Here is a 27,187-nt window from a genome sequence, read left to right as displayed (position 1 = left end):
CCCAACATACTGCTCTCTTTGCCTGGTGGCCTGTTGGGGCGGGGATGGCCTGAGGCTCTGGGCCAGGCTCAGGCCTGTGTGTCTTACTCTCTCCAGGCCTGTCTGGACCCTGTGCCCCTTTTCTACTTTTAGAGCCAGCACACCCATCGAGGCCTCGGTGCCCATTGATGGCTGGGCAGGTGGGCCCCAGGCTGGCTCACACTGCTCCATTGCCCACACCAACTGACCCCTCCTCTCTAGGGATCCCACTCATAAATACAACTGCTCTTCTGGGGCTCCTCAGGGGCCCCCAGTGTGTTGGGAGAAGACTTGGCCATCAGGGCAGATGTGGGTGGTCCAGAGAGGGCAGCCCAGAGGTGACCACCTGGCTGAGTCAGCTAGGGCTCCTGGTTGAGCCTGTGGGGCCTGAGCTGGGGCTGGGGGTAGAGGGAGGGCCCTGGCTGCCTTCATCTTTGTGACATCTCAAACATGCTCTGGCACCTAAGTGGCCCTTGCTCTGAAGCTCCTGGAAGTGGGATGAGGGCTGAACCTCCCCAAAGGGGCCCTCACCTGCTTCCTCCCTTCCTTCTACCATAGGCATCAGGATCTGCTGATGAACAGAACAGGCTCCTCCCTCACCCACTCACAAATAGGGGAGGGTAGAGGTGGTGATGAAGCAGACTCAAAAACTCAATTCCTCTGCAGAGAGTTGTGCTGAGCCAGTTGGAGTAGGGCTGGTGTGGGCTGACTGCTGGGACCTGAAGGGTGAGTGGGGTGGTGAGAGGATGGGGAGAGTGCTCCAGTCAGAAGGATAAGCACATACAAGGGCCAGGTGGGGAAAGAGACCTTGACCTGTTTCACGAACTATAAGATGGTCAGGATTTCAGGGGAAAGAAGGAATTCTGGAGCACAGGAGAGGGCAGGCTGGGAAGGGACAGGAGTTGGTGTCTCCTAGGGAGGCTGTGGTAGGCAGGATAATGGCCCTCAAGATGTCCTTGGAATCTGTGAATATTTTACAGTACATGGCAAAGAGGATTTTGCAGATGGAATTAAGTTAAAGACATTAAAATGGGAAGATTATTCTGGATTATTTTGGTGGGCCAAGTGTAATTGCATGAGCTCTTAAAAGTGGAAGAGGAGGGCAGGAGAGTTGGTCGGATTCAAAGTGTGAGAGGTACTAATCCTCTGCTGCTGGCTTTGAAGGTGGTGGAAGAGATCTTCCACCACCCAAAGATCCAAGGAATTCAGATGGCCTCTAGAAGCTGGGAATGACCCTTGGGTGATAGCCAGCAAGAAAACAGAAACCTCAGTCCTTCAACCACTATGATCTAACTTCTGCCAATAACCTGAATGACCAAGGACACATTCTCCCCTAGAGTGTCCAGAAAGGAACACAGCCCTGCTAATGCCTTGATTTTAGCCCAATGACATCCATGTTGGATTTTGGGCCTACAGAACTGTGAGATAATAATTTGTTTTGTTCTAAGCCATTAAGTCTGTGGTGATTTGTTATGGCAGCAATAGAAAACTACTAAATATTGGTATCAAGAGTGAGAGGTACTGCTGTAACAAATCCTAAAAATGTGGAAATGGCTTTGGAATTGGGCAGTGAGCAAAGGCTGGAAGAATGTCAGGGAGCATAATAGAAAAAGCCAAAACTACCTTCAAACAACTGTTAGCAGAAATTTGGACATTAAGAATGCTGCTATAGGGCTTCCCTGGTGGTGCAGTGGTTGAGGGTCCGCCTGCCAATGCAGGGGACACGGGTTCGAGCCCTGGTCTGGGAAGATCTCACATGCCGCGGAGCAACTAGGCCCGTGAGCCACAACTACTGAGCCTGCGCGTCTGGAGCCTGTGCTCCGCAACAAGAGAGGCCGCGATAGTGAGAGGCCCGCGCACCGCGATGAGGAGTGGCCCCCGCTTACTGCAACTAGAGAAAGCCCTCGCACGGAAACATAGACCCAACACAGCCATAAATAAATAAATAATTAAAAAAAAAAAAAAAAAAAAGAATGCTGCTATTGAGGGCTCAGAAGAAAATTAGGAACATGTTATTGGAAACCAGGAGTAAAAGGAATCTTTGTTAAATAGTTGTGGGAAGCTTAGTGGAATCATAACCCGTATTTGGATGGAAAGCAGAACTTGTAAATGATGAACTGTAATATTTAGCAGAAAAAATTTCCAAGTGAAGTGCTGAAGGTGCCACCTGATTTCTTCTTGCTGAAAAACATTGCTGAAAGAAATTTAAAAGACCTAAATAAATAGAAAGACATTCCATGTTCTTTGATTGGAGGACTTAATACTGTTAAAATGGCAATACTACCCAAAGTGTTCTACAGATTCAGTGTAATCCCAGTGAAAATCTCAATGGTGTTTTATAAGAGAAATAGAAAAACCCATCCTAAAATTTATATGGAATCTCAAGGGACCCTGAATAGCCAAAACGATCTTGGAAAAGAAGAACAAAGTTGGAGGACTCAAACTTTCTGATTTCCAAAATGTACTACAAAGGTACTGTAATCAAAACAGTGTGGTGCTGGCATAAGAATAGACATATAGACCAATGAAATAGAATAGAAAGCCCAGAAATACACCTTCACATATATATTCGGTTGATTTTCAACAAGAGTGCAAAGACCATTTAATGGGGAAAAGATAGTCTTTTCAAAAAATGGTGCTGAGAAAACTGAATATCCACATGCAAAAGAATGAAGTTGGACCCTTACCTTACATCATATACAAAATTAAGTAAAAAGGATCAAAGATTTAAATTTAAAAGTTAAAACTATAAAACTTTTAGAAGAAAACATAGATGGAAATCTTCATAATCTTGGAGAAGGCAATGATTTCTTAAGTATGACATTAAAAGAACGGGTAACAAAAGAAAAAATAGATAAATTGGACTTCATCAAAATAAAAAATTTGTGCATCAAAGAACACTATTAAGAGAGTAAAAAGACAGCTCACAAAATGGGAGAAAATATTTGCAAATCATATATCTAAGGAGGGACTAATATCCAGAATACCTAAAGAATTCCTACAACTCAACAACAAAAAACAAACAAATTCAAAAATGGGCAAAGGACTTGAATAGACATTGTCTAAAGAAGATATACAAATGGCCAATAACCACATGAAAAGATGCTTAACATCACTAGTCATTATGGAAATACAAATCAAAACCACGAGATATCATGTCACCCCCATTAGGATGGCTATTGGAGAATAACAAATATTGGTGAGAATGTAGAGAAATTAGAACACTTTTGCATTGCTGGCAGGAATGTAAAATGGTACAGCCACTACAGAAAACTGCTTGGTGGTTGCTCAAAAAGCTAAAAATATAATTACCATATGATCCAGCAATTCCCCTCCTAGGTAAATAACAAAATAATTGAAAGCAGCATCTCAAACAGATGCTTGTATGCCAGTGAGTGTTCATTGTAGCATTATTCACAATAGCCAAAAGGTAGAAACAGCCCATGTCCACCAACAGATAAATAGATAAACATCATGCTAAGTGAAATAAACCAACGATAAAAGGACAATGTTGAAAGATAAACTGAGGCATGTTTAAAAATTTTAAGAGTTTATTTGAGCAAAAATTGATTCAAATCAGGCACATCCAATCTAGCAGGTAGAAAAGAGCTCCAAGGTGCTGAACAAAAATGAAAGATTTTGATAGGCAAAAGGGAGTGGGAACAAGGATACTATAGCAGGCAAAAAAAGCAGGTTGGTTATTGCAAAGTTACTTTCCTTTAGGGGATGTCGTAGTATAACAGGCAGATGACCTGATCAAATAGTGTTTATCAGGAGATTCCTGATTGACTGGCTTAAGATTCCATTTCTGGGAGAGCCCAGCTAAAACTAAGACTTGGTTTGGTGGCCTGGGGCTTAGCATAAGCGACTCTATTTTGGGCCTGTTATCTTTTTAACAACAAAACTCTATGATCCCAGTTATATGAGGTACCTAGAACAGTCAAGTTCATAGAGACAGAAAGTAGAATAGAGGTTGTCAGAGATTTGAGGAAGGGGGAAATGGCGAGTTATTGCTTAATGGATATAGAATTTCTGTTTGGGATGAGGAAAAAGTTTTGAAAGCAGACTAGATAGTGATAATGGTTGCACAACTTTTTTTTTTTTTTTTTTTGGCTGCACTATGCGGCTTGCGGGATCTTAGTTCCCTGGCCAGGGATCGAACCCGGGCCCCAGCAGTGAAAGTGCTGAGTCCTAACCACTGGACTGCCAGGGAATTCCCTGCACAACATTTTGAATGTAATTAATACCACCGAACTGTATAATGTTAAGATGTAATAATGGTTAAGGTGCTAAATGTTATGTATATGTTAGCACAATTTAAAAACTAAAATTAAAATAAAAGAAAAAGAAAAAATCTAGAAGAATAAACTGAAGTGTATATCAAATATTGAGTGAGGAGAGTAAGGTGAGTGCCAGAGCCCTCTCAGGCAGCCTGCATGGACCTGCTTTTACAGTTTTGAGACTCTCTGGGGGGAATAAAGGGAGTCTCAGAGATGGATAGAGAAATGAGGCCTGGTCAAGAATTGTTACAAAATTCAGTTTGCAAATTAGGGGGAAAAAGGGTATTTTGGTCTCACCTCACCCCATAGGCCAAGTAAATTCCAGAAGATCAATGAGTCATCAAAGACTCTTGCCAAATCATTGCAATGACCACTGCTTGTACTTGACCTTTTAGCAGCATTTCCTTTTTGACCAATCTCTTGAAACATATCCTTCCCTGGGCGTCTACCACATCACACTTCCTGGTTGTCTCATTGTCCTTCCCTTCTCACCCCAGGGTAGCAGTGTGGGGGGGGGAAGGTGGGGGGTAGGTAACTGGATTAGAAATTATTGGATTTGCTAAAAGATTGGGTGTGGATTTTGAGAGAGAAGAGTCAAGGATGACTCCTAGATTTTTAGCCTGAGCAACTTTGTTAATGGAAGTGTCATTTACTGAGATGAAGACAATTATGGGGGGAACAGGTTTGGGAGGGAAAGTAAAGAGTTCAAGTTTAGCATTTTTTTCTTCCGGCTACGCTGCACGGCATGCAGGATCTTAGTTCCCCAACCAGGGATCGAACCCGCGCCCCCTGCAGTGGAAGTGCGGAGTCCAAACCACTGCACCGCCAGGGAAGTCCCAGCTTTAGCATGTTATTATTATTATTTTTTTAATAAACTTCTTGGCTATTTTTGTTTTTTAAAAATTTATTTATTTATTTATGGCTGTGTTGGGTCTTCGTTTCTGTACGAGGGCTTTCTCTAGTTGTGGCAAGTGGGGGCCACTCTTCATCGCGGTGCGTGGTCCTCTCACTATCGCGGCCTCTCTTGTTGTGGAGCACAGGTTCCAGACGCGCAGGCTCAGTAGTTGTGGCTCATGGGCCCACTTGCTCCGCGGCATGTGGGATTCTCCCAGACCAGGGCTCGAACCCGTGTCCCCTGCACTGGCAGGCAGATTCTCAACCACTGCGCCACCAGGGGAGCCCTTCAGCATGTTTAACTGAGATGTACAGGGAGGTAGGACAAGAACAGGAGAGCATGGGAAACTAAAGGTGGAGAAGGGATGAGACTCTAAAGAGGAAAAAGTGGCCAATCACTTTAAACAAGACTGAGCACTGGCCATTAGATTTAGCAACATGGAGCTCATTGATTACCTTTACAGGTGTGGTTTTGGAGGAATTAATTGGGGGTGGGATTGGAGTGGGTTTGGGAAAGAGTGGGAGGAGAGGAATTGGAGGCAGTGAGCTCTTTGGGGGAGCTCTGCTAGAAGGAAGGTGCACAATACGCTGGTCACTGGAAGAGGTTGTGTCACAGGCAAGAGGAGTCTAAGGAGACATGACAACGAAATGCAATGTGGTATCCTGGATAGGATCCTAGAACGAAAAAGGATATTAGGTAAAAACTAAAACTAGGGCTTCCCTGGTGGCGCAGTGGTTGAGAATCTGCCTGCCAATGCAGGGGACACGGGTTCAAGCCCTGGTCTGGGAAGATCCCACATGCCATGGAGCGACTGGGCCCGTGAGCCACAACTACTGAGCCTGCGCGTCTGGAGCCTGTGCTCCGCAACAAGAGAGGCCGTGATAGTGAGAGGCCCGCGCACCGCAATGAAGAGTGGCCCCCACTTGCCGCAACTCGAGAAAGCCCTCGCACAGAAACGAAGACCCAACACACCCAAAAATAAAATAAATAAATAAATAAATAAAAAAAAAAAAAAAAAAAAAAAAAACTAAAACTAAGGGAATCTGAATAAACTATGGACTTTAGTTAATAATAATATGTCAATATTGGTTCATTAATTGTAACAAATGTATCACAATAAGGTAAGCTATTAATAGGAATAACTGTGCATGCCTGTATGTGGGCAGGGATATATGGGAAATTCTGTACCATCTGCTCAATTATTCTGTAAATATAAAACGGTTCTAAAAACTAGTTTTTAAAAAACTAATTAGGAGATTCTATTTCACTTTATTTTTTCATGTCAAGATCATAACATAATTTTAGCTCACAAAATACTTATCAGTGCACACTTAAGCATCTTCTGTCTGATTTTTATAAAAGAAAGTTTTGAGTGATATTTTGAAGATCACAGAAAACCTCATATACCTGTAAAAGGAAGTACAGTTCAGAAATATGCTATTATTTCAAAAGCAACAAACATTTTTTGTAAAAAATTTATTTTTTTTTAAGTGATCAGTTGATATCTGCCTTTAAAATCTGATATTTATTTATTTATTTATTTATTTATTTATTTATATTTTTGGCTGAGTTGGGTCTTCGTTGCTGTGCGCGGGCTTTCTCTAGTTGCGGTGAGCGGGGGCTACTCTTCGTTGCGGTGCGTGGGCTTCTCATTGTCGTGGCTTCTCTTCTTGAGGAGCACAGGCTCCAGGCATGCGAGCTTCAGTAGTTGTGGCACGTGGGCTCAGTAGTTGTGGCTTGCGGGCTCTAGAGCTCAGGCTCCGTAGTTGTGGTGCATGGGCTTAGTTGCTCCGCAGCGTGTGGGATCTTCCCAGGCCAGGGCTCGAAACCGTGTCCCTTGCATTGGCAGGCAGATTCTTAACCACTGCGCCACCAGGGAAGCCCCAAAAAATTTATTTTTATTTTACTTTTTTATTTTTGGCTGAGACCCGCGGCTTGCAGGATCTTAGTTCCCCAATCAGGGATTGAAACCGGGCCACTGCAGTGAAAGCGCAGAGTCCTAACCACTGGACCGCCAAGGAATTCCCTAAAAATTTAAAATTATGTATTAAAATAATACAGAAGTGTAAAAATGGTAGCCTCTTTTCCCTTCCCCTGAATTCATTTTCTGTAAGTCACCTGAATGAGAGTTTAGAGTGAGTTCCTCTGGATTTTTTTCTATGTAGCCTATTAGAAAAAGCACTTCGTTTTGTTTTGTGTGTGTTTTGTTTTCCAAACAAGGAATCCTTTTCACAAATTAGTCTCTAAAACTGTTGTTTTTTTCTTAGCAATATGTTGCTAAATTCTTTCCATGTCAACCGTCTGAACTTTCTCCATTCCTTTAAAGAGAAAACCGTGACTTTCAGCAGCAGCCTCATAGTCCCAGGTTCCACCCTGGTGGTTTAGCCCTGGGGTTGCGATTCGCAAACATGCTGTGGCTGCGCTCCCCGCCCGCCCGGCCGCTCTGAGCACTCAGTGGAGTCGAGGCGCCCACTGTTGGCGAGAAACATCGCGCACTCTGCCCCCCACGCCACTACCACGGGTGAAGAGGGAAGATGGACTAGATCCAGAACAGACCCGCGCAGGACGATGACTAGCCAGATGGATTAATGCGCACTGGTACCCAGGGACGCGAAGACAAGAACTAACGACCAGCAGAGAATGAATATCCGCGGCGTCCTCCGCCAGGGAGCAGCCGAGCGCCAAGTCTGCGGTACTGCGCCTGCGCCTCGCGCGCTGCTGCGTCCACTCTACGCATGCGTGGCGCGGCTCAGCGTCCACTGGCGCCAGAAGATGGCGGCTTCCGCGGTTTGCCGGGCGGCTGGCGCCGGGACGCGAGTGCTGGTGCGCAGCTGCCGCTCGGTGAGGTGTCAGCGAGAGCGCAGAGCTATGGGGAACGGGTCTTTGGAACGCAGACCGGGAGCGGGCTGTTAGCGGCGGCGGGTCGAGAATGGGGAGGTCGCGGGGTCAGGGCCGTGGGAAGGTCACGGCCGAGGGCACGCATGGGAGTCTCGCGGCTGGCCTGGGGGCGGGGACGGGGATCCCACTGCAGGCCTGAGAGCTAAGGAGCGATCCTCCAATCTAGTTCTCAGTCCTGGCCTTCCCTTTCCAGCAGCCGGCCCTGCTGAGGTCGCCTGTCTTGCGGGGCATCGCCACCTACGCCCAGGCCCTGCAGAGCGTGCCGGAGACGCAGGTCAGCCAGCTGGACAACGGGCTGCGAGTGGCCTCGGAGCAGTCCTCCCAGCCTACCTGCACGGTGAGTGGGTCCGCTGTCGGGATTGCACCTCCATATTGGGCATGGTCTCTTTTCCCAAGTCGTGGTGTGACCTTGGGCTCAAGTGCTCTGTGGTTTGGATCAGACTCCACTCAGCCACCTCAGGATTGACCCTCCTACCCCAATCCCTACCCTAGCCACGCCTTGACTTCTTGGGGGGAATCCTCACCTTAACCAACATTTACTTAGCGTGTGATGCTTGCCAATCAGGAGGCCAAGTCTTCTGTCAGCTTTTTCTTCAGCAGCCCATATGAGAGAAGTGATCCTTCAGTGAGGAAAATGGGGTTCAGAGACATTAGGTGACTGCCAGCCTCACGGCCCCAAATCATAATCCCTTGCCTAGACTGGAAATGTATTGCAGAAGAAATCAACTAGAAAATTCCAGTTAAATAGATAATTTTCCTCAAAATTCACTCAAAGATAGAAATCTTGGCCTTATGATAAACAGAGAAGAGTCTCAAGAAGCGAACCGTCTCCTCCCCACCCCAAACTTCAAGTGGTTTTATTGGTAAATTCTTTCAGTTTTCCAGGAACAAATAATGTCCTGTGATATAAGTTGTTACTGAACACAGCAAAAGGTGATGGGCAATTTCCTTATTACATGGCACCTGTATAAGCCGAACCACGGCCTGTTGAAGCTTGGTAGAGAATGCTGTATTTCGTGGACACTAAGATGCTCTAGATTGTAAGGAACATCACTGTGCTCTAGTGGCAGGAAAAGAATGCTGCCAATTATAATCAAAGGATGCCATGGATTGTAAAACGTATCTTTCGAAGATGTTAGATGTGTAATAGATGTTCACGTAAAGAATTTATGACACATAGTACGTATATCAACATCTCTTAGGAAAGTAGATGTGACATTTTAAGTCAGCTGTGAAACAAATAGTAAATTAAAAGATTAGGTCTATGTCACCATGGGGGTGAGTAGTGTGGTTTGTGTTTCACAGCACACCAGGAGGCTATTAAGAAAATTTTAAGATTCTCTCGTTGGGTGCCAAGGAGACACTTTGCAGTGTTAGGTGTCCAGCTCTGTTTAAAACTTTTTTTTAAAGTGTGAATGAAGGCTACTTATGATGATAAAATGTTCAGTGTTTAAGCCAATAGTCTCTTCTTTAATGGCGAAAGGACACAATCACCAGAACAAAGGCAGGGTATAATTTTTAGGAAGGAGAAAAGAAGTTGTTTTCAAATGATTAGTTGCTTGCCTAGAAGAAACAAAAAATCAACTGAAAAGTGAGGTTGAATTTAAGAATTTCCTGTGGTGATGGGACAGGTGAACATGCCTGGTTTGAAGCTTCCCTGCGAGTCTCGATAACCAGTCAGGAAATAGAGCAGGGAGGAGAGGTGATGCAGTGTGACTAGTCATTCAGCTGGTGCCCTGTACCTCTAAGCACAGGGGTCCTGCTGAGAAGCTCTTCCCCAGCGTGGGACTGTGAGCCCCTGTCTGGGGCTTGTGCTGGGTCATGCAGGGTGGGGTGTAAGGGGGGGCTGAGGTGGTTTGTGTGTTACCTTTGTTTGTGGTTTCTTGTCCAGGTGGGGGTGTGGATTGATGCTGGCAGCCGTTATGAGACTGAGAAGAACAACGGGGCAGGCTACTTTGTGGAGCATCTGGCTTTCAAGGTGAGGCTCCTAAAGTCCTGCATCTGCCCTAGGCTTAGGGCTTCCTGCTGTCCCTCCTGAGGATGCAGGTCAGAAAAGTCAGCCTCCTCAATTATGGGTTTTAGCAGGGTAGCGGGGGAAAGAGATCTCTGGATGACTTTTCTGGGAGGAGTCATGTGGACTTGGCCTCTTCTGAGTGAGCGCCTATCTGGTGAACCCCTGCACAAGGCCCCCAGAGCCAGAAAAACCCCAGGGAGCCATAGGAGCCCTGCTCTTCACCAGAGGCCAGGCCTCTGTTGTGTGCATGCATGGATGTAGAATTGTGGATGTACACGTGCATTGTAACAAACCCACAGATTTAGTTTTTGTAAAATGCTGTGCATCTCTTGTTTGTAGAAGTGAGTAGGAGCTTTCTTGAGGATGGGAACAGCTCCTAAGCCACCTCGTGTTCGCATGGAGTAGAGACTGAGTTCTTAAATGAATGAAAAAAATGGAGAAGATACGGGATAGGTGGTGTTGTGGAGCAGGAATGGGCAGCTAGCCAGGTCCATCATCACAGTTGTGTGTGTCAGTCTCAACACATTGATACGTGTGTGTATCATTGGACAGCAGCACTGCCATACACGTGCACGCATACATACACACACACTGGACTAAGGTTGAGTCCTACAGAGGCCATAGCACACACACAGAGTCATATAAATGGTATGAGGGAGAGTGGGTAGTGGTAGCATCACCTGAGCACAGGTGTGAGCTTACCTGACCATGACTGTCAATAAGAGGAGAGGGAGTGCTGGTAAGGTCAGGCTGGTATGGGAGCTCTCAGTCAAATGCTATACCCCCTCTTGGTATGGGAGCTCTGGATTTCAGGTAACACTTGCTTTGGCCATGCCCTTCTTTCCTGGCCCCTGGATGTCTTCATTCTCTTGGTCCACGATGCTGTGATGTTGATTGGCTTAAGGCTTGCTAAGCACTTGGTGAGCACAGCCTCTGGGCCGTGTAACCCCAGAGTCTTTGCTGAGGGAGATACCTGTGGACCAGTGGTCCTGCTGGGACTTTAGCCTATGAGGATGGGGGTCCTGGGCTCCCATGGGGCTCCTGATTTGTCCTGTTGGTGTGTGGTTCCAGGGAACAAAGAATCGGCCTGGCAGTGCCTTGGAGAAGGAGGTGGAGAGCATGGGGGCCCATCTTAATGCCTACAGCACCCGGGAGCACACAGCTTACTACATCAAGGCACTGTCTAAGGACCTGCCAAAAGGTACGCTGGAGGATGGGACCGGGACACCGGTAGGACTCCAGGAGTGCAGAGGACAGGCACTCAGGAGCCCCTGGCCTGGCTGAAGAATGGGGTTACCCTTAGAGTATGGCCTTGCAACAAAGCAACCAGTGGTGTCAGGCCTGGGGTTTTATCCTGTTACTGGTCTCCAAACCTGTCCTTCTTGCATCCAGCTGTGGAGCTCCTGGCCGACATTGTGCAGAACTGCAGCCTAGAAGACTCCCAGGTTGAGAAGGAGCGTGATGTGATCCTGCAGGAGCTGCAGGAGAACGATGCATCTATGCGGGACGTGGTCTTTGACTACCTGCATGCCACGGCATTCCAGGGCACACCTCTAGCCCAGGCCGTGGAGGGGTCCAGTGAGAATGTCAGGTGAGCGTTGGCTGGTCTGGGGTGGAATTCGTCCCCTCATTCTGGCATGGCCAGGCCATGTCCACATGAGTTTGTCTTTAGTTGATCTACTGTCTGTGCTGTTTATTTTCCTAATTCACACAAGTGGAGACATTTTCTATGTTGCCACATGGTCCCTGTGATTCTTTTTTAACACTTGTGTGGTTTTCACTTGAATTTCGGGCTTTGCTGTAGGGTACGTTTCCATGTATGTCCTGCCAGCCTGAGGGAGGGTGCTCTGGGTATTCCTCCACATGGCTTCTTGTCCTCTGGTGGGATGAGCTCTGCTGCTGCCCCTCAAGAGCCCCCACTGTCAGTTCACACCCTCCTCAGAGGGGACTACAAGGCTGTCCTGAGGTGGGATGTGAGGGGGGCCCAATGAGGGCTGCCCTCTGGGCCCCAGAGTGGTGGGTGGCAGAAATGGGGCAAGGACCAATTGGTGTGTGGGGTCCTGCTCTCCAGAGAAGCCATGTCTCCTGGTCTGTCTCCTCAGCCCCGTTTTGTGTGACCCAGATCATTCTGGTTGGGGAGCGGTGTTGACCAGTTGGCTGTATGTCTTGCAGGAAGCTGTCTCGGGCAGACCTGACTGAGTACCTCAGTCGGCATTACAAGGCCTCTCGAATGGTTTTAGCAGCAGCTGGAGGTGAGCGATGGGCTCGTTGAAGCCCTGTGGTAATAGGGGGGTGGACTGTGGCCTTGGTTACCAGGGCCAAGTCTCCCAGTTCTGACCATAGGGATCTTCCACTCCTGGGGACACTGTTCCCACCCTGTCCTTGAGGGGAGTGACCGCTCTTCCATGCTCTTTGAGGTGGGGTCGGATTCTCCTCTGCCACCACCACTGAAACTGGCCATCCAGGGATGCTACACCCCTCTTTAGTACAGGCCTCAGTTGGGCTGTTGGCCCCTCCAGGCCTCAGGGTTTTCTCAACCCCACCTGGTCGTAGGAGACCCAGGTTGTAGGCTGGTGGGAGATTCAAGCCCTCAGGCTTGTTTCTCTTGGCCTTGTCAGTGGGCAAACCAGACATTGCATGACAGATGGGAAGTGCGTTGAAAGGAAGGCATAGAGTGGTAGGGGGACTTTAATGGGGGACTCAGAGTTAGAGGGTAGGGAGGTGCTTTTGAAGCATGTGTCGTTTGAACAGAGGCTTAAAGAGAGGTGGGACTTAATTCGGTCGGGAGTGGGAGGTCTGTGCGGAGGGGAAGAGCAGTGTCACGGGCTGGTGTGTGTTTTGAGGCTCGCTCTGCTGCCGTGTAGGGGCCAGAGCGGAAGTGGGCAGGCGCAGGGAGTGCTTGTGGCAGGTGCCTGGTGGGGGACGGTAGGAGCTGGGAGAGAAGTGCGGGGACTCAGGGTGGCTTTGTAGGTAGACACCTGACAGAGGAGGGGACGTGGAGGGGAGGGGACGGGAGCAGGCCCAGGGTGCTTTCCCAGCTTAGGTCGTGACAGCTGACTGGGCAAGAAAGATTGATAGAAAGAACATGATTGGTGGCCCTGGGGCCAGTGAACCTCGGGACCAAGAGCAGTCTGAGCTACTGACACATCAGACTTTCTTGAGTCCAACAGGATCTGAGCTCAGGGAAGGAAAGAATAAGAGGCAGAGGCACCTAGCAGGCTGTACCTGGGGGAGGCTGCTTACTACCACAGCGCCCACTGGTCAAGGCACTATGGCAGCAAAGGCCTCCTCTTGCAGAGGTGAGGTCCAGCAGGGGTCCTGAGGCGTGAGTTTGTAACGTTACTGGTAAACGTCCCCAGCTCTCAGGGGACCCCGGAGCTAGTCACAGCCCTGCATAGCACCTCTTTGTGCCCTCTCACCTGCCAGCCCCCACAGGATCTGCTTGAGGAAGGGCCAGAGGGAGAAGGCAGGGCAGGTGGCCTTATGCCCAGGGAGCACCAGTCTTGTCCTTGGTGCTGGTGGGAATGTGTCACATGGGAATCCTTTTTTTTTTTTTTTTTTAAATAGATTGATTTATTTATTTTTGGCTGCGTTGGGTCTTCGTTGCTGCCCGCGGGCTTTCTCTAGTTGCAGCCAGCGGGGGCTGCTCTTCGTTGCCGGGCGCGGGCTTCTCATCACGGTGGCCTCTCTTGTTGCGGAGCACAGGCTCTAGGCACGCGGGCTTCAATAGTTGTGGTGCGTGGACTCAGTAGTTGTGGCTCGTGGGCTCTAGAGCTCAGGCTGAGTAGTTGTGGCACACGGGCTTAGTTGCTCTGGGGCATGTGGGATCTTCCAGGTGCAGGGCTCGAACCCGTGTCCCCTGCATTGGCAGGCAGATTCTTAACCACTGCGCCACCAGGGAAGCCCAGGGGAACCCATTTTGAAGCTCAGCATGCTGCTGCTTCCCTGTGGCTGAGGTGATGGAAGCTGTTTGACCCTGAGGTGCCTGCCCCGCCCATGAGATAGAGTGTGTCTGTGAAGGGTCCTCTTCCCTCACCTTGTCCTGATGTCACGTCTTCCTTTTGGTGTTTCCCATCAAGGCAGGACATGGGGTCCTCTGCTTGTGTGTGATCTCCCCTACCCTGTGCCTTGGGCCCTGGCTGGCCAGTAACTCTGCCGTCTGTCTCGGCAGGGGTGGAGCACCGGCAGCTGCTAGACCTCGCCCAGAAGCACTTCTGCAGCCTCTCTGGGACATACGCTGAAGACGCTGTGCCCACTCTCACTCCCTGCCGCTTCACTGGCAGCGAGGTGGGCTGCTTGGTGGGCGGGGGTAGTGCCCTCAGCTGGGACCTCTTGGGGGCACCCTCGTGTGCATGGCTATCTTCATGACTCCGGAGATGCCTCGAGTTGGGCAGGTGTCCTGTGGCTGCTGCCTCACAGGCACACGTGTTCACACTTGGATGCACACTCTCCACCCACACTTGGCACCTTTGCTGGTCGCCTGGGAAGTCTGGCTGTCCCTCAGCTTTGCCATGTACTGTTTCAGATCCGCCACCGTGATGATGCCCTGCCTTTGGCCCATGTGGCCATTGCAGTGGAGGGGCCTGGCTGGGCCAACCCGGACAATGTGGCCCTCCAGGTGGCCAATGCCATCATTGGCCACTATGACTGCACTTACGGTGGTGGCACGGTGAGTCCCAGGGGTGGGCATGGGATGGGACCTTGTCTTCAGGGAAGAGAGGGAGCTGGGCTGTGGGCGCTTGTACTGTGGGGTTTGGGGTGTGGACCGCAGACAGGAGGGTGGGTGCTGACCACCCTCATCCCTGGTAGCACCTGTCCAGCCCACTGGCTGCAGTTGCTGCAACCAAGAAGCTGTGCCAGAGTTTCCAGACCTTCAACATCTGCTACGCAGAGACGGGGTTACTGGGCGCACACTTTGTCTGCGACCACATGAGCATCGACGACATGATGTTCTTCCTACAGGGCCAGTGGTGAGTGGCGGCCTAGTGCTGCCAGGGAGGTGGGGAGGGAATAGGGCCCTTTGAGCAGGACCGTGGGAGGCTCAGAGACAGCACCGTCTCTCAGGATGAATCCCACCCCACCCCTGCTCTAGGATGCGCCTTTGCACCAGTGCCACAGAGAGCGAGGTGGTCCGGGGCAAAAACATTCTCAGAAATGCTCTGGTGTCTCATCTGGATGGTGAGTCCTGCAGCCCTGTGGCAAGGGGTAGAGTGCATACTGGCAGTGACAGTCCCAGTGTGGCCACCGTTCCTAACCAAGATTGGAAATGAAAACTTTGGAGGTCACACCATACCCCACCACTACCCCTCTCAGAGGGGCCTGGGGTTTTAGGTACAGGTGTGGGTAGGCTAGATCAACAGCCCATGGATACAGTGACAGGTGGTTGTACAAGTGAGGGTTGTGGTCTAGGTCAGACCAGGGTCCAGGTCAGCCCAGAACGCTGGAGGTTCTGTGTGTACCATGAAGCACTTCGGCAACCTCTCTGGGACATATGCCGAGGACGCTGCGCCCACTCTCACTCCCTGCCGTTTCACTGGCAGCGAGGTGGGCTGCTTGGTGGGCGGGGGTAGTGCTCTCAGCCGGGGCCTCTTGGGGGCACCCTCGCATGCATGGCTTGGACCCACGTGGATTGGACCATGTGGACCTGTAAACTTCCCCCAACCCTTGCAGGCACCACTCCTGTGTGTGAGGACATTGGACGTAGTCTTCTGACGTATGGCCGCCGCATCCCCCTGGCTGAGTGGGAAAGCCGGATTGCGGTAACAGGGGCCCCTGGGAGAGGTTCTGGAGTCTTGGCCTGGCAGACTCCCAGAGAGTGTGGAGAGTTGAGGCAGTGCAGACTGCTCCTATAGGCAGCCCTGGTGTCCTAGGCAGCGTCACCTGCCTCGGTGGTGTAATTGGAGGGCAGGGCAGAGGCACTGATGGCTGTAGGGATGGGTGGGGCCCGTGGAAATCTACAGCAGGGAGAGCCCTGCTGCATTTCCCCTTTTGGTTGAGGGGCAGCTCCGTGGTACGTGTGGAAGATCTTGGGCGGCTGGATAATGTTGACTGGCAGAGGTGGTCCCCAGGTGCCTGTCACTCAGTGTGCCCTCTGCTTCATCCTGCAGGAGGTGGATGCCAGTATCGTGCGTGAGGTCTGCTCCAAGTACTTCTATGACCAGTGTCCAGCAGTGGCTGGATTGGGTGAGTGGCCTGGAAAGTCTGCTCTTTGTCCTTCTCCTCAGGCCGTTGTCTTGGCCTCCCCTCTGCCTCTGCTCCCCCATCCCCCAGCTTTCCCGGGGAGCAGCACGTTGAGGCCCCTAAGAGGCTCTGCTCAATAGCCTGGCTGCCAGGGAGTTCCTGCTCAGAAAACCTGTCCTAGCAGCTCCCTGACTCCCTGCCAAGGTGCCTCCATCAGTACCCCACACCTGCCGGGTAACGGACACCTCCGTGTGTGGGGTGGAGCTCCAAAGGCCAGAGCATGAAGGGACAGGCTCAGCACCCCCTGGAGGAATGTTCTCTTCCCTCTTTCCACTCCAAGCCTGTCTTGTGCTGCTCTGGGCAGCTCTGGATGGGGTGCGGCGCAGGGCCAGGTGTCCCTGTACAGGCCAGGTACCTCACCCTGATGCCCCACCTTATCCCCACAGGCCCCATTGAACAGCTTCCAGATTATAACCGGATCCGTAGCGGCATGTTCTGGCTGCGCTTCTAGGCAGGAAGCCTGTGCAGGCAAGAGGGCGGGGCCAGGGTCTGTGGTCCCCCCAGCCACAAGCATACCACCTCAGTCCTTCAAACCTGTGCTGCAGATAACCACCAACCAATAAAGTCCTGTGTTGAGAACTGCCTCGTCCCTCTCTTGGCATTGGCATGGAGTCCACTGGGCATTGGATTGGGGAGCAGGGACTTCCTCCCGGTTCTGCATCTCCTAGATCCTTCTGCCTTCCCACATGCTGATGTGTCCTTAGCCAGGGGCAAGCGTGGGGCTGCAGCACAGAGGCCGGAAGCCTTTGATGCCTGCAGGGAGCTGAGGCCAGCTGTTTCCACTTAGCTGCATGGGCGATGACCAGTCTGTCCCAAGAGTGAGGTGTGGGAGGCCATGGGAACTGCAGCCCCAGACTTGCCCTGGTAGAGGTCCCAGCCTGGGAACTCAGGGGACTCAGGTGGGAAGCCCCTTGCTGTGGGTCCCGTGCAGTCACCCTCCGCTGGACTCTGGTCCCCCAGACGGACCAGGAGAGGCCAAGGAATGTCCCTGAGGAAGCCTCCTTCATATGTTTACTCTGGATTCTGGGAGGAGGATAGCCTGGGGCATAGTGTTCCCATTTGGTTTCTAACTGTTGCCTGGACAGGCAAGGCAAGAATCCTTTGCCTTGATTTGCCGCTGACTCAGGCTCCAAGAATATCCCTGAGCTCAGTGGGGCCTGAGCCCCCTCCCTAGACTCGGTCTGTCCCAGGCAAGTCCTGAGCTGCTGGCCCGGCAGTCCCCTCCCCACCTCCCTGAGGACCTGGTGGAGCTCTCAACTGTCTAGTCCCCCTGCCACCTTTGGGCTCTGGTCCCCAAGGCAGGTGGGCAGGTAGGCCCCTCTTCCTGTGCCCCCCAACCCTTCCACAGTCAGGTTCCCTGGGATCCCAGTGGGGGAATGGAAGTGTGGGGCCCAATTTTGCTGTGAGGGAGGTGCTGCTGGCACTTGTGGACAGGGCTCTGGGACAAGGTTTCTTGAGAGATGACTATTCAGAAGTGCCCCAGCATCCCAGCCTTGCAGTGGCCAAAACAGCCCTCAGTTCGCTACCACCCCACCCCAGTGCTTTTCCCTTCAGCCCTGTTTGTTGCCACAAGTTGTCAATTAGGAAATAACTGTCAAGTGCTTTCTAGAACCCAAGGCTGGGGGACTCAGGTCATCCTACTTTGTGAACAGCTGGAGAGAAGCTGCTGGACAGTGTAGAACCCTGACAGGCCCTCCCCTGGATGGTTATAGACACAGCATATCCAGGCTGGGGAACAGCAGGTGCCAAGCGTGTTGTCCCAAGTTTGAGCTCCTGGAGGATGGGGCTTGATTTCTCTGCTAAGCCCAGGCCTGACTCTCAAAGGCTACAGGTATGCTGGACACAGAGTGCTCGAGCGGGTGATCTGGTCCTAACGGACCTTGCATGCCTAGCCAGGGAATTTGATCTTTACTTTGGAGGCATGTTGGGGGAGGTGTATTGGAAGTTAATGGGAAGAGAAGTGACTTGGTCAGCTGAGAGTTAGCCTGGGGACTCAGGGTGGGTTTCTATGTGGTCCCGGTGAGCAGCGCTGTGGCAGAGCAGATACCACAGCAATAGTAAGAGCTGGAGTGGGCTTTGGGGGACACAAGCAGGACAGCATCCCCAGCAGGGCTGGGGTACCACAGGGGAGGGGCAGGTCGGAGGAGGATGACCTGCCCAGCTTTGGCCACGGTTCTGAGAAATTTGGAGGTGTTCAAGACAGTGGGATGTGTGGGGCTGGAATCCCCAAAAGAGGCCCCAGTTGGAGACATGGTGCCATCCAGCAGAGGTGGTGACCGAAGCCAGAGGAGGAAATGTCCAGGGGAGTGTGGGAGGGAGAAAGAAAACTCTAGGGCCCCAGTGTGTTTATGGAGGGAGCTGGTTTCTGGGGTTGGGCCCTAGGCTGTGCCTGCCAGGAGGCCACACCCCTGCTCATGAGCCTCCCCCGAGCGCCAGACCTGTGCTCATCCTCAACCTTGCTTCTGCCTCCAACAGCCTCTCCTAGCATGCTTTGAGTGACCCCCCTCACAGCAGGCAGCCATTTCTTTTGGGGGACCCCTCATGGTTCTGATGAGGTTTGCCTGAACACCCTCTCAGCTGAGCCTCTGGTCTCCCCTAAAGGCTAGACCCAAATGTGTATGTATGTCTACACTGTATGTGCCAGCTCTGCCCTGCTCTCACCCACCCTTGCTGTACAAGAAGAGGTGAGGGTCTTGCGGGCAGGGGCTGCCTCTGTAATGAGAGCACGACTGGTTCTCTGCAGCCCTCACCTGTAGGACAGATTTCAAAGGGTTGGGGGGTCCTGGGACATGGCTGAAGAGACCTTGACCTAGGGAAAAGGTTCTGGGCCCTATGGGTCACAGTGCTGTACCTCATGATAATTTGGGGCTGTCCCTGTAGCTCAAGCCTTCTGGACAATAGGAAAACAGGCAGTGTGGATGGTCCTCACTGCCCCCAGCTCTGGCCATATCAGAGACCTCAGGCCCTAGAGGAGGTCAAGGCAGACAAGTTCAACAGAAGTGCTGTCCCCCTTCTGTCCCCCATTAGCCTGTGGAGCCCCAGGAGAGGCTGGCGGGCCAGGCACGTTGGAAGGGGCCCTATGGCAGTGGTGAGTGTAGAAGTATTCTCCAGGCTTAAAAAAGTAACAGGGGACCTGCTCTTGGGAGTATCTCTCTGCCTCGGTATCAACCCCTATAATGAACACATACGTATATTACAAAGAGTGTCCCTGGCCTGCAGGTGTGTTGAGGGGACTGTCCATAATCACAGAAGCCAGCTGAGGGAGACGGGCGGGAACTCAGCCTGGTTAAGGGAAGAGGAGTGAGGAAAGGGTAGTTATGAAGGTGGACACCACAGGTGGACATTGAGGGCAGTGAGGAAGGGAGGGAGGAGCCCAGGGTGACCTCTGGGCCTGGCAGAGATGATGGGTGGAAGGGGGTCTTCAAGAAGAGTAAGTTGGGGACTTCCCTGGTGGCGCAGTGGTTAAGAATCCGCCTGCTGATGCAGGGGATACGGGTTCGAGCCCTGGTCCGGGAAGATCCCACATGCCACGGAGCAACTAAGCCCGTGTGCCACGACCACTGAGCCTGCGCTCTAGAGCCCGCGAGCCACAACTACTGAGCCCGTGTGCCACAACTACTGAAGCCGCGCACCTAGAGCCCGAGCTCTGCAACAAGAGAAGCCACCGCAATGCGAAGCCTACACACTGCAGCGAAGAGTAGCCCCCGCTCACCGCAACTAAAGAAAAGCCCGCGTGCAGCAACGAAGACCCAATGCAGAAGAGTAGGTTGGAGGAGGGGACTCTGAGGGGCCAAAATGAGAATGTGTGGGTAGGGGGGCCTGGCTGGAGCAGGACAGGCGCACCAGTGGGGGCACAGGCGGTGGGGGGGGTGGATTCCTGAGAGATGAGCTGTCACTGTGGGTGGTCCACCCTCCACACATGGATAACCCCTCCCTGCAGGCACAGCTGGATGGCAAATGCCTGGGGCTGGTTCAGGGCACAGTAGGGGGTCCAGGACACCGGAATGGACAAGTATGCATAAGTACAATACAGATTTTCTCCTCCTGGCTTCCCCTTCCAAAGTGGGGGTAGGCATTACTTGGATGCAGCCCAGTGGTGCCTTGCTTTCCCTGGCATGAGCCTAGAACCCCTCATTTGCTGGGGGCTGCTCTGCCCGTTGAGGGGATTGGGGTGGGACACAGGAGACCCAACAGACAGAGGGATGGCTGAATCACAGGAGAGGCCAGTGGAACTCATGGCCTGAGGGCTTGTCTGGGTAGCCCTGTCGTGGGTGGGGGTGGGGTGGGGGAAGGGGGGTGGTGAGTCATCTCCAGCTGCATCTTCTACCCCACCAACATCCTGCTGCGTCTTTCATCCCCAGGAACCTGTCTGAAGTCTGGTCTCCAGCAATCACTTCTAGTCTGTTTGACCTAAAGCAGCCAAGATCTCTGACCCTAGATGGGGTTGGAGAGGGATCCCTCAACATCTACCTGTAGAGAACCTCCTGGGGAAATCTCAGAAGCCACGGGAGGTGGGGGTCTTTACACTTAAGTGGAGTCAGATCATCTGTCCAGGGGAGGGTTGGCAGGGGCGGCGACTTCTGGGACGATGGGTGGGGGCGGGCCGCCTGGGTCCCCGCCTGCTGCTCCGCCCCCGGGATCAGGGACTTTTCTCTGCCGTGGCGGCGGGACTGCGGCAGCAGCTGGCGACCGGAGCCGGCGGACCGGCAGGCAAGACCGGGACTGGGGGTGGGAGAGCGCTGGGCTCGGACCCGCCAAGGCCGAGGGACAGAGGCGGGGTCCTGGCTGACCGTTTCCCTCACCCAGGATGAGGCTGCGGCTCCTGGTGGCTGCGCTCTGCGCGGGGATCCTGGCAGGGGCGCCCCGAGTGTGGGCCCAGCACAGGGAGAGAGGTGGGTACGGCAGGGAAGGACCCCATCCAGGGCACTGCACCCTGCCACCCGCGGCTCCACTCGACCTTCATCCTGGATCCCGCTTCCCACCCTTCTCGACTCCTCATGCATTTCTCCTAACTCTCCCTGGACTCCCCAAACCCTCCGCGACCCACACTGCGTCTCCCAAACTGCATCCAGTTGTGCGTGGGTCCCCTACCCTATGTCACTCCGCGCTGGTCCCCGGACGCCAACCTCAGTCCCAGATCCACACCCGCTCCGGCGACTCTCCCTCCCCACTAGTCCTCCGCAGGAGAGTCCGCTCCAGGTCCCACCTCTGCTGCCTCCACCGCTCCCAGGCCCAAGCCAGCCTGGGCCGGTTTGCACAATGGATGAGGCCAACTCCCCCTCCCCAGCCCCAGGGGACCACAGTGAGGGGAGGGGGTGGGTGGGCCCCAAGAAGAAATCGTGATCGCTCTTCCCCGCCCCAGTGAGCTGCACGCGCCTTTACGCCGCTGACATCGTGTTCCTACTCGACGGCTCCTCGTCCATTGGCCGAAGCAACTTCCGCGAAGTGAGGGGTTTCCTTGAGGGGCTGGTGCTGCCCTTCTCCGGGGCAGCCAGTGCACAGGGTGTGCGCTTCGCTGCCGTGCAGTACAGCGATGACCCACGGTGAGTGGCTCCCCACAGCTGGACCCACCAGGACCCCACCCCCAGAAAGAAGCAGAGAGCCCCCAAACCCCTAGGTCAGGCTTTAGGGAACCCAGAGGATCCCCCCTCCCACCAGCCAGGACATCTTCTTAAGATAGAAGCAGGGATCTCCTAGGTACAGCCCTGACATCTGAGACCCCTCCTGAATAGTGCCCTGCCAAAGACAGGAGCTGTGTTTTCTGATCTAGAGATGGAGAGGCCTAGAAGGGGACCCAGTGGCTTGAGATGCCCTGTGCCTGCTGGACTCTCCATGTTCTGGCCTCCTGATGCCTTCAGCCTCTCTCAGCAGAGGGCCTCCCTGTCTGGCCAGTGTCCACCTCCTTATAACTGGGCCCTTCCTCCTACCATTATTTAATTAACCAGACATCCTGGTACCTGAGCCTGGGAGCCCCAAGGGGTCCAGGCCTGCCCAGGCCCAGCCACAGGCACGACACAGACAGGTACCTAAGGAGTTTGTTAGCTTGGGAGCTTCAGAGATGGAAGGTAGGAATCACAGAACCAAGTGGACCCTCAAGGGGGCCTGATACAACCCTCATTCTAGAGGCCTCTTAGAGGCCAGGACCAGAAGAAGTCCTTGCTCCTAGCCTGCTGCCACCCCCCTCCCCACAGGACAGAATTTGGCCTGGATGCGCTTGGCTCAGGAGGTGACGTGATCCGTGCCATCCGAGAGCTCAGCTACAAGGGAGGCAACACGCGCACAGGAGCTGCAATTCTCCACGTGGCTGACCGTGTCTTTCTGCCCCAGCTGGCCCGACCTGGTGTTCCCAAGGTGATCTCTCACCCTACCATGCCTTCCAAGGTGACCCCAAGTAAGTGTCTGAGGCAGTCCTGACTTGACCCTGCACCTGCCCCAGGTCTGCATCCTCATCACAGATGGGAAGTCCCAGGACCTGGTGGACACAGCTGCCCAGAGGCTGAAGGGGCAGGGAGTCAAGCTGTTTGCTGTGGGTGAGTTACCAAGCTGGGGTGACAGGTCAGCTGGGGCAGGGATGAGTCAGAGGGCATGTGGGCAGCTGAGCCCTGATTGGGCATCACCTCAGGGATCAAGAATGCCGACCCTGAGGAGCTGAAGCGAATTGCCTCGCAGCCGACCAGCGATTTCTTCTTCGTCAACGACTTCAACATCTTGAGGACGCTCCTGCCTCTTGTTTCCCGGAGGGTGTGCACAACTGCAGGTGGCGTGCCTGTGGCCCTGCCCTGTGAGTTCCTGCCCACCCTGTGTGCCCTGACCTGGACCCTGACCCGAACCCCAACCTGGGAGTGCTGATTCCATCCCATGTGCTCCTGGCCCTTGAGCCCAGTGCTGTACCATAAGTGCTGACCCCTGATCCTCTTGCCTGGTTGCCTGACTGCCCCTTTCCCAGCCGATGACTCAACCTCTGGTCCACGAGACCTGGTGCTGTCTGAGCCAGGCAGTCAATCCTTGAGAGTACAGTGGACAGCGGCCAGTGGCCCTGTGACTGGCTACAAGGTCCAGTACACCCCCCTGACGGGGCTGGGACAGCCACTGTCGAGTGAGCGGCGGGAGGTAAGGATGTCAGCAGTGGTAGGTGGAGGGCTGGGGACTTAGCTGGCCAAGATGAAGTGACCTCTGACCCTGGGCAGGTGAGCGTCCCAGCGGGTGAGACCAGCGTGAGGCTGCAGGGTCTCCGGCCACTGACTGAGTACCAAGTGACTGTGGTTGCCCTCTACGCCAACAGCATCGGGGAGGCCGTGAGCGGGACAGCTCGGACGAGTGAGCAGTTCTGCTAACCTCTGACCCCGCTCACCTAACCACCCATCCCAGTAACCCCTCCCCACTCTGGACTCACTAATCCCTGGTGGGACCTTCCCCTAGCTGCTCTGGAGGCACCGGAGCTGACCATCCAGAACACCACAGCCCACAGCCTCCTGGTGGCCTGGCGGAGTGTGCCAAGCGCCACTGGCTACCGCGTGACATGGCGGGTCTTCAGTGGTGAGTGAGAGGTGTGGGCTGAAGGAAGTCCCTGCACCTCAGACAGGACTGTAGGGTCCTGAGTCTGCAAGACCCACTGACCCCTCTGTGCCCCCCGTGCAGGTGGGGCCACACAGCAGCAGGAGCTGGGCCCTGGGCAGGGGTCAGTGTTGCTGCGTGACCTGGAGCCTGGCACAGACTATGAGGTGACCGTGAGCGCCCTGCTTGGCCGGAGCGTGGGGCCTGCCACCTCCCTGACTGCCCGCACCGGTGAGAGGGCTGGGTGCTTTCTTCAGGCTGGGTGGGCAGGCCGGCAGGGCACAGAGGCCACTGACCTCCCATGTGCCCTGGGCAGACACTTCTGTTGAGCAGACCCTGCGTCCCATCATCCTGGGCCCCACATCCATCCTTCTTTCCTGGAACTTGGTGCCTGAGGCCCGTGGCTACCGGCTGGAGTGGCGGCGTGAGAGTGGTCCGTGCGGGAGGGCGGGGTGGGCAGGCTGGGTCCGGACCTGGCCTCAGCTGGCCTGACCCTGTCATCTTGCAGGTTTGGAGGTGCCACAGAAGGTGGTGCTGCCCTCTGACGTGACCCGCTACCAGTTGGATGGGCTGCAGCCAGGCACTGAGTATCGCCTCACACTCTACACGCTGCTAGAGGGCCGCGAGGTGGCCACGCCTGCAACTGTGGTCCCCCCTGGTGAGGGCTCTGTGGGCCCGGCCAAGTGAGAGGGGAAGGTACAGGGGCTCCAGGCTGCCTCTCAGGCTGTGCTGTCCAACAGGGCCAGAGCTGCCCGTGGGCCCTGTGACAGACCTACAGGCCACCGAGCTGCCTGGGCAGCGGGTGCGAGTGTCCTGGAGCCCAGTTCCCAGCGCCACCGAGTATCGGATCACCGTGCGCAGCATCCAGGGTGAGGGGGACACAGCCAGACCCGTACACACACTAAAGTTCCAGCCTTTCCAACCATTCCAGCCTTTCCAGCCTTTCTCCACTCCGGGGTCTCTACAGCCTCCTCCTCTCTCCTTGTCCATCCACCTCCCAAGATGGCACTGAACCAGACCCTGTCACAGGGTCTGTCTGCTCCCTGCCCTGCCCCTGCCTGTCTTTTCACCTGGATCTGTCTCCACTCCCTGCCCCACCTCCCTGGCCATGGCTTTCACCCTTCTCCACAACCACAAGCTCAACCCCCGCCCTTCTATAACCTTAGCTGTGACCACTGTCCTCCCATGTCCCCATCCAATACTGACTCCACCTCACTGTCTGTCGATGACCTGTCAACTCATGTCACTGTCCGCTGACTTCTGACATCGTACATCTTATGTCCTTGTCCACTGACTTCTGTCATTATGTGTCCCCATTTATCACTGGCCCATTATCCTGTGTCGCTATCCATCACTGACTCCTTTTATCCCTTGTCCTGATCTCTCACACCTTTCCGTCCCATGTCCCATCCCTCACTGACCCTTTTCTTTTTTTTTTTTAACATCTTTATTGGGGTTTAATTGCTTTACAATGGTGTGTTAGTTTCTGCTTTATAACAAAGTGAATCAGCTATACATATACATATATCCCCATATCTCCTCCCTCTTGTGTCTCCCTCCCATCCTCCCTATCCCACCCCACTAGGTGGTCACAAAGCACCGAGCTGATCTCCCTGTGCTATACAGCTGCTTCCCACTAGCTATCTATTTTACGTTTGGTAGTGTATATATGTCCATGCCACCCTCTCACTTGGTCCCAGCTTACCCTTCCCCCTCCCCGTGTCCTTAAGTCCATTCTCTACGTCTGAGTCTGTATTCCTGTCCTGCCCCCACTGACCCTTTTCATCTTTTATCTCTGTCCATCACTGAGCACCTTCATCCCACATTCCCATCTCTCACTGACCCCTGCCTGCCTATCCTACCTTCTCCCATAGGGGTCGAGCGGAGCCTGGTGCTTCCCAGGAGTCAGACAGCTTTTGACTTGGATGACGTCCGGGCTGGGCTGAGCTACACAGTGCGGGTGTCAGCTCGAGTAGGCACCCGAGAGGGTGATGCCAGCGTCCTCACTGTCCGCCGGGGTGAGCACTGCAGGAGGGCTGTGGGGGACAGCTGCCTGACTCACTCTGGTCCTGGTTTTGATCCCTGACCTCTATCTTTAATCCCCAGAGCCAGAAACCCCACTTGCCATCCCAGGGCTGCGGATAGTGGCGTCAGACGCAACGCGAGTGAGGGTGGCCTGGGGACCTGTGCCTGGAGCCAGTGGATTTCGGGTTAGCTGGAGGACAGACAATGGTCAGTGTGGGATGTGCGGGAGGGTTGCTGAGGGGAACAATCAGGGTATGGGGGACCAAGGGGCAGGCAGGAGCCATGCCAACATTTCTCTCTGACGTTAGGTCTGGGGTCCAGCCAGACATTGCCCTCAGAGTCTACTGCCACAGATATCATGGGGCTGAGACCTGGAACCTCCTACCAGGTGGCTGTGTCGGCATTGCGAGGGAGAGAGGAGGGCCCACCTGCGATCACCGTGGCTCGAACTGGTCAGGGCCTGACCCAGCGCCTTGGCTCTCTCTCTCCAGTGGCCCTTCAGACCCCCATGCCTTCCCTTTCAGACCCTTGCTTCTCCACAGAACTCCAGTCTCCCCCTTTAGATCCCCACTGCCTCCCTCAGAGGCCCTGCTTCCCCCTTCAGTCTCCCTTGCCTCCTTTTAAGCCCCTGCCTTCTTCAGATTCCTCTGCCTGTCCCCTAACACCCCGCTCTTCTTGCCCTCAGATTTCCACCACCTCATCTCTCAGACCCCATTGCCTTTTCTGCCGGACTTGACCATCCTCTTAGACTTACACTTTTCTTCTTTGTCAGACCCCCTCACTGCCTCCTAGTGCCTCCGTTGGAACCCTATTACCTTCTCTGTCAGACCCTCTGGTCTCCCAGATTTCTGTCACCTGCCACCTCAGATTTCTACTATCCCCTCTGTCAGAACCCCCACTCCTTCCCCATCTGACCCATTCACTGCATCCACTATCAAATCCTTGCCTCCCTTTAGATTCCCATTGCCTTCCTCTATTAGATGTCCCCCCCCCAACCCTCCCCCACCAGACCCTCCACTGGCTCTTCCATCAGACTCCCCAATGCCTCTCCCCACCAGACCCACTGGGCCCAATGAAGACAGTCCGTGTGACTCAAGTCAGCAGCTCATCTGTCACCATCACCTGGAACAGGGTTCCTGGTGCCACAGGATACAGGGTCTCCTGGCACTCAGGCCACGGTGGGCACCAGGGGTTTGGGAAGGGACCAGAGGTTTTGGAGGTTGTCGGGGGCAGGTCTGGGTGGAATGGGAGAAGGGGTTTCTT

General features: G+C 53.5%; 2 protein-coding genes across 6 annotated transcripts in view; both read left to right on the top strand.

Annotated features, from left to right (window-relative positions):
* The first annotated feature begins 7,936 nt into the window (after positions 1-7,936).
* On the top strand, positions 7,937-16,924 carry LOC132374978 (cytochrome b-c1 complex subunit 1, mitochondrial). Of its 2 annotated transcripts, none has more exons than XM_059939564.1 (13): positions 7,937-8,034; positions 8,288-8,428; positions 9,983-10,069; positions 11,177-11,306; positions 11,498-11,696; positions 12,278-12,357; positions 14,277-14,392; positions 14,631-14,774; positions 14,915-15,075; positions 15,198-15,283; positions 15,776-15,864; positions 16,213-16,288; positions 16,732-16,924. In XM_059939564.1, exons 1-13 carry the CDS (start codon positions 7,966-7,968, stop codon positions 16,794-16,796), a joined length of 1,443 nt encoding a protein of 480 aa, XP_059795547.1. In that variant the 5' UTR covers positions 7,937-7,965; the 3' UTR covers positions 16,797-16,924. The 2 variants fall into 2 exon arrangements, with proteins under 2 accessions (XP_059795547.1, XP_059795546.1); XM_059939563.1 differs by having other exon boundaries at positions 8,285-8,428.
* A 1,224-nt stretch (positions 16,925-18,148) lies between these two features.
* COL7A1 (collagen type VII alpha 1 chain) overlaps positions 18,149-27,187 on the top strand; it is a 34,718-nt gene continuing 25,679 nt past the window's right edge. The window contains exons 1-21 of one of the 4 annotated variants that reach the window (XM_059939562.1): positions 18,149-18,176; positions 19,373-19,433; positions 19,832-20,107; positions 20,286-20,357; positions 20,707-20,856; positions 21,152-21,237; positions 21,708-21,888; positions 22,537-22,696; positions 22,782-22,875; positions 22,968-23,126; positions 23,292-23,455; positions 23,533-23,662; positions 23,765-23,881; positions 23,984-24,130; positions 24,216-24,332; positions 24,408-24,557; positions 24,640-24,768; positions 25,774-25,917; positions 26,006-26,131; positions 26,233-26,376; positions 26,983-27,102. In XM_059939562.1, coding sequence (XP_059795545.1) covers positions 21,153-21,237; positions 21,708-21,888; positions 22,537-22,696; positions 22,782-22,875; positions 22,968-23,126; positions 23,292-23,455; positions 23,533-23,662; positions 23,765-23,881; positions 23,984-24,130; positions 24,216-24,332; positions 24,408-24,557; positions 24,640-24,768; positions 25,774-25,917; positions 26,006-26,131; positions 26,233-26,376; positions 26,983-27,102 — 2,167 coding nt within the window. In that variant the 5' untranslated portion in view covers positions 18,149-18,176; positions 19,373-19,433; positions 19,832-20,107; ... (1 more) ...; positions 20,707-20,856; position 21,152. The remainder of the gene's footprint in view (positions 18,177-19,372; positions 19,434-19,831; positions 20,108-20,285; positions 20,358-20,706; positions 20,857-21,151; positions 21,238-21,707; positions 21,889-22,536; positions 22,697-22,781; positions 22,876-22,967; positions 23,127-23,291; positions 23,456-23,532; positions 23,663-23,764; positions 23,882-23,983; positions 24,131-24,215; positions 24,333-24,407; positions 24,558-24,639; positions 24,769-25,773; positions 25,918-26,005; positions 26,132-26,232; positions 26,377-26,982; positions 27,103-27,187) is intronic. The other 3 variants (XM_059939561.1, XM_059939559.1, XM_059939560.1) reach the window with 3 other exon arrangements.

This window comes from Balaenoptera ricei, chromosome 11 (assembly GCF_028023285.1).
Source record: "Balaenoptera ricei isolate mBalRic1 chromosome 11, mBalRic1.hap2, whole genome shotgun sequence".
NCBI classification, from domain to species: Eukaryota; Metazoa; Chordata; class Mammalia; order Artiodactyla; family Balaenopteridae; genus Balaenoptera; species Balaenoptera ricei.
The sequence above is the reverse complement of the archived record's forward strand: the minus strand, read 5'-3'. Positions and strand labels throughout refer to the sequence as shown.

Bases quoted from the DNA above. Each gene is read 5' to 3' on its own strand.
- LOC132374978 (XM_059939563.1), top strand. From the start codon at position 7,966: ATGGCGGCTTCCGCGGTTTGCCGGGCGGCTGGCGCCGGGACGCGAGTG. The intron at 15,076-15,197 runs GTGAGTGGCGGC...CCCCTGCTCTAG, and splicing joins TTCTTCCTACAGGGCCAGTG to GATGCGCCTTTGCACCAGTG. The intron at 15,284-15,775 runs GTGAGTCCTGCA...CAACCCTTGCAG, and splicing joins TCTGGTGTCTCATCTGGATG to GCACCACTCCTGTGTGTGAG.